The sequence below is a fragment of the Mustela putorius genome, unplaced genomic scaffold (assembly GCF_011764305.1).
Source record: "Mustela putorius furo isolate JIRA1106 unplaced genomic scaffold, ASM1176430v1.1 tig00003845_pilon_pilon_pilon, whole genome shotgun sequence".
In the NCBI taxonomy this organism is placed as follows: domain Eukaryota; kingdom Metazoa; phylum Chordata; class Mammalia; order Carnivora; family Mustelidae; genus Mustela; species Mustela putorius.
In genome coordinates this window covers 95,077,879-95,083,322 of record NW_025421998.1, presented here as the reverse complement: position 1 = coordinate 95,083,322, position 5,444 = coordinate 95,077,879, and the positions used below count along the sequence as shown (strand labels likewise).

The window sequence follows — 5,444 nt, the reverse complement described above, 5'->3', positions numbered from 1 at the left end:
TCTGCCTGTCTCTTAATGACTCTTTCTTGATACGTTCTATGCCTAGAAGTCAGAAAAAATAAGAGGAGAAAAGGCCAAGAGAGTTCCACAGACACAAGAAAAGGAGAGAACCAATGATTGCTAAACTAGTGGGCCACGGGTCCAGCAATCAAACGAACCAGTAAGAGACAAAGGGGCTTCAGCTAAGTCTCAGAAAACTGCCCCCCAGAGTTTTCAGGATTTTATTATTACTTTTATTGTTGCTACTCCCTTCCCCTAATGTGCTGTCCCAAGCAGAGTCAGGAGAGGTGCAAGAGAGAGAAGGGCATGGGTCTGGTGTCTCAGGCTCTGGGAGATGGAGCTCAGAGAGTGGGGAGGCAGTCAGGCTGTGGCAATGGGTAGTTGGAAGGCCAGTGCCAGGCTCTCTCAGGTGCTGCATCCTGAAGTGAAGAGTCATGGGCCAGAGTCAGGAAGCCACGCATATGCCTCCTTTGGGAGCAGTGACCTGGAGCCCAGTGGGGGGAGAGGGTCAGTAAGCTATCATGAAGCGGAGGTAGATATCCAGGTCCTCATCCAGGAACCAGGCCACCACCTCAGCCTCGACGTCCCTCATAAAAAAACCATGATGCTGGCCAGATTGAAGCAGAAGGCTAGGTCCAATAGGTGGTCACGAAGAGCTGTTGTGTCTGATGTCCTGTCATCTTCCTGCTCGGTCATATCCACATTCTGCCACATCTCACCCTCTGAGGAGGCCACAAAGTGCTCTTCAAAGTACTCTTGATCCTGGTCTGGAACAGCGGAGAGGGGAAGGCACTGAAGGGGCTGATCCTAACCTGCCCCACCCTGACCCCAATCTGTGCCAGAAATGGGACAAAGTTAAGAGAATCTAGGAAGAGGTTAGGGCCTGGGGCTTTAGCCCAGTTGTGCAGACCCTATCCTTGACCAAGGAGGTGATGCTCCATCGAGAGGTCTCTTCCCATCTGTGTTCAACCACAGTACACACATCCCATGTCCACCTCAAACTGTCTCCTCCAAATTGCATTACACCATTCAGAGATGGAGGGACCGCCTTGGAGAAGGACAGAGACCAGAGACTCTTCTCAGACAAATGCATCTATGCCCACACACACACTCAAGACACATGCACTTTTGGCTAGCCTGTGGTGCACCCCTGTATATGGCCCTTGTCAAGAACCCTGCTCTAAACCTTTTACCCAACCCTTCTACACTACAATAACAGGGGACTGGAGTCTACTCTCCCACAACCTGAACCTATCTCGGGTTTCATTCCAGCCTGATAAGTAGTGGGGGACTGACTCCAAAGAGATCTAATCCTTAGCTCCAGACGCCATCCTTTCTCCTCTACCTACCTGTAGAGGGTATCTCCTCATTCTGACTCTTCTCGTTGGGGTCCAAGTTGCCTTTCTGAGGCTTTACCCCCTTGACCCGCAGCAGCAGCAGGATGGTGGCCAGGAATGCTGCCCTGCAGAGCTGGGAGCCCAGGGAATTCATGGGCCTGCCCATCAGCTGCTTTTGGCCCTCCCTACTCCCCAGTTCCCAGCCAGCTCCCCCACCTCCCTCCCTTGTCCCTGTCCTAGCCCTTACCACTTCCCAGCACCGTTTTCTTCCCTTCCCTTCCATAGGACCTTTGACTTCATGAGCTTTGTGACATCACAGCCATGGCCTGCCCCTCATTCAGGTCATTAGAGAGTTCCATTGCCAAGCAAGAGAGTAGTGAGTAGCTAGCAGCAGATGGCACAGGCTTCTAGGATGATCATAGTGGGTCATCCTGTCGAGAGCAACCAAATGATGAAGAGTTTGTGAACTTTCACATCCATTTTATGAGGAGATCCTCATAACAAGTGGGACTCAAAGTCATAGGATCATCATACCCATTATACAGATGAGGAAACTGAGGTTCACAAAAGCCATGACTCTTGCCCTTAGCATCACCCAGACAATAGGGGCAGAGCAGGACCCTTGACCACCTTTTTTCATTCTAGACAACACCTCTTCCTCTCTTCCATGTGGCCTTTCTCCAAGGAAAGTGGCTTATAGAGGCTGAGGCCCAGAGAAGATGTGATAATACTGAATCCTGAAGTCCTGGGCCATACATGAAACTCAAGCCCATCAAACATGAGGGAGGTGGAGAGGCACAGATGGAGGGGGAGGAAAGCGTACATGAGGGGTATGTGTGTATATGAGACACAGAACAGGGTGTCCTGTACCCAAGCAGAAACCATTCCTTCACTCCTAACCTTCCCCTAGATTTTCTTCTCCCTGAGTCTTTGCCCTCTTGTACTGGTAGACTTAAACCCCCCTTCTCTAGTTTTATATAGCCTCTTATATAATTCTCAGACACAAAGAAAAAGTTGTTAGAGGCTCATTCTCAAAACTCCTTGCTCGATAGAAGTAGAGTCTTTAGAGAAGAACCAGTGTGGCAGAGAGGTGAGGATCCCAAAGAACAGATCTCAAGGAACCTGCCTCAGTGCCCCAGGCCCACCATGCCCATGAACCTGGTGAATACAGACATGTTGGCAGTAATGGGCTGTGGCTAAACACTTCCTGGAGCAGAGATGGTTGGGATGGGGTGGGCTGGGGTGGGGTGAGCTTGGGAGTCAGAATGAAGACCTGCTTGGACAACCACAAATCAGGGAAGGCCATGAGCTACATGAGGGGCCCTGGGGCAGGTGGGAGGAGATTGTGGGCACACCTGAGCTATCACAATTAGCTCACGCCACTCCTGAGGCCCATGCATCCCATACCTGAGTGAACCACCAAAGGCATAGGCTGGGCCATGTGCAGAAACATGTGCCCTTTTTGGAGAAGAGAATTACAGACACAGGAGTGTGAGTGGAGACTCCTTCCCACAGATGGACCCCACCTTCCTGCTGATCCAGGCCAGGCGACTTGGTGACTGGGGAGTGGTACAGGAGGTCACTTGATGGTGGGGGAAGAAAGATTCAAGGAAGCAAGTGACCCTGCTCACCTTTACCTTGCACTCATTGACCTTCAGGTCCAGGAAACAATGCTTGGGTGGAAAAAAAAAATCACTAATCTGGTTACTTTGCAGGGAGGAGCCTCTTGGTTCCCAGCAAAAAGAGAAGCCAATTCAGGCTCTGTGCGATTTGATGGATGGGGGGGGGGCGGCAGCTGGGGGTGGTGCAGGCTGGTGTGGAAAGAACTGGGTTGTACTGACCACCACTCCTCGAATTTCCTCACCACCCGCCAGTCCTGCAGGAATTTAATTGTTTTTATTACAGAAGTATTTAAAAAGTAGGAAAAGCAGAAAGGGCTAATAATTTCACCATCCAGTGAAAATCACTGTTAATGTTTTAAAGTGTAGTATTTAAATCCTTTCCCTACATGGCTGTGCGGATGGGGAGTGGAAGAGTATTTCCTAGAAAATAGAGTCCAGGTATGATTCCTTTTCCTCCTCCTTATCATATCAGAACCATGAGGTCTGACTGCTTTGGGGACAAGGGGCTCTGGGACCTAACAGTGTAATGAGGGGCTCTTGGGCCATCATTGAGTCTCCCGAGACTGCAGGGAAGCTGGGACCTGAGGGAAAGGGGCCCTAGGTGTTTGTGTCCACAGAAGGCTGAGGGAGCATGAGGAAGGAGGAGGGAGAAGTAGGGCTGTGGTGGGGGATGCGAGAGGCAAGCAGGGAACTCCCCGAAGATTAGGCAGTAGTAGACTTGACCTCCACACAGTCAAAAATCCCAGTGCAATTTTGGATTTCCCCAAACTTAACTACTAATAGCCTAATACTGACTGCAAGCCTTACCAAAAACACGAACTGTCAACTAACACATATTTTGTATGCTATATGTATTGTATATTGCATTTTTATAGTAAAGTACACTAGAGAAAGTTGTTAAGAAAGTCATATGGAAGAAAAAACATGTTTACAGTATTGTAGTGTCTTTATCAAAAACGATTCACATAGAAGTGGCCCCATGCAGTGGGCCTGGGCAAGTGAGAGGGTGGAGACCCAGAGGTAGGGACCCATTCCCCAGGCCCCCCTCTTCCCCCCACCCCAGACCCAAGGACAGAGCACTTGGTGGCAAGCCCCCCTGCACCTGCTCTGTGCGGCTCTGACCGGGCAAGCCCCTCCCCACCCCCATGGCCTCCAGGATTAGCTTTATGGGCTGAGTGTTGCCTAGGCAGGCCGCCGCTCCTCTCTCTGCCAGCCCCCTGCTTATCAGCGCATCTACAACCCCCACCTCAACCTTATCTCACCGTCCATCTCCTTAGACTGGAAGTCCCAAGGCTTCAGGAGCCATTACCATCTCGCACCGCTCCAGCCCCCAGCAAAACAGAAAACTGCCCTACAAGGTCACCGCCTCCCGGTCCTGACTGGCCCCTCCCCACTCCCTGGGTGGAAGTGTGCTTCCTCTTTGTCTCCCGGCATCTCTTCCTTTCCTTATTTGTCTTCCTTTCAACTCTCCTCTTAAGGTCGTTTTGTCCATCCGTCAATCTTACACTAAAAGAAGCAGGGTCCCCTGCTCCTAAAGACCCCCAAGGGGGAGGTTCCCAGCCCATGGCTGCCTAAATCTCCCACATCTGTACAGGCAGAAGTCTTCCAAGAAACAATAAGTTGTGGCAGGTGATTTGGAGCTAAATTTCCAACTTTAAAGCCAGTTCTAGTTTTGCTACTAGCCATGGGCCATCACCACCACCCCCAGCTCTGTCTCCTCATTAGAATATAAAGAGAGCCCCCAACCTATCCCCATGTACATCCTTGGCCTCCCGAATAACTCCAATTTGATAACATGCATTTACAATCAGGAGAGAAATAGAACCCATCCTATCAGAAAGCAACACAAAAAGGATATCTGCCTTCAATCCTTTTGCCTACTCATTCCTGGGGAGAGTCCCAAGATTTCTCCATCCACCACCGTGGCTCAGCTCTTATGGTTCTACCTCTGGGCTCTACCCTGACTAGGTAGAAGCTGTGAGGGAAGGCAGAGGAGGGTAGCCAGGAAGTCCCTGGGAGGCGGGCTGTAGGGTTGAGGACAGAGACAACCCCAACACAGAGAAGCAGCACCTTAGGGCTTGGAGCCTGTGTGGGGAAGGAGAACCAACCGTCCCCGGGCTCTTCCGATCATGCTTTAAGGGACTCCATGAGACAGCACAATCATTGGCCCAATTCTACAGATTGGAAGACTGAGGCCCAGAAAGCTGGCCTAATTGATCTGAATTCAAACGAGGACCTGCCTGATGGCTGAGCTGGAAGGCTTCACTTTCCTCCTGTCCTGTATCCCACTAAGTGCTCACCTAGCTTGGGGGGCCCGCCTTCTGGGCTCCATCCTGCTTCCCCTCTATTTTCTACTGCCTCACCTTTCCTCACATCCCCTGCCTCGGCTTCAGCCTCAGCCCACCGCCAGGAATGGAATTTCCTCGCTTCTCCCCTCCCAGCTCTTGGGTTCTGTGCCCCAGGGGCTCTGGAGAAAGAGCTCCTC

At 51.2% G+C, this 5,444-nt stretch overlaps 1 protein-coding gene across 1 annotated transcript; it reads right to left on the bottom strand.

Annotated features, from left to right (window-relative positions):
• Positions 1–187: 187 nt before the first annotated feature.
• LLCFC1 (LLLL and CFNLAS motif containing 1) lies at positions 188–1,578 on the bottom strand. Its single transcript, XM_004781417.3, has 2 exons — positions 1,350–1,578; positions 188–767 (listed from the first exon to the last, which is right to left on the bottom strand). The coding sequence occupies exons 1-2, from the start codon at positions 1,501–1,503 to the stop codon at positions 589–591; spliced, it is 333 nt and encodes a 110-aa protein (XP_004781474.1). The 5' UTR covers positions 1,504–1,578; the 3' UTR covers positions 188–588.
• Positions 1,579–5,444: the final 3,866 nt, after the last annotated feature.

What these genes read in the sequence shown, in the direction of transcription:
- LLCFC1 (XM_004781417.3), bottom strand. Translation starts at nt 1,503, where the DNA reads ATGGGCAGGCCCATGAATTCCCTGGGCTCCCAGCTCTGCAGGGCAGCA. An exon ending in TGAGGAGATACCCTCTACAG is followed by an intron (nt 768 to 1,349) that starts GTAGGTAGAGGA and finishes CCGCTGTTCCAG; the next exon opens with ACCAGGATCAAGAGTACTTT.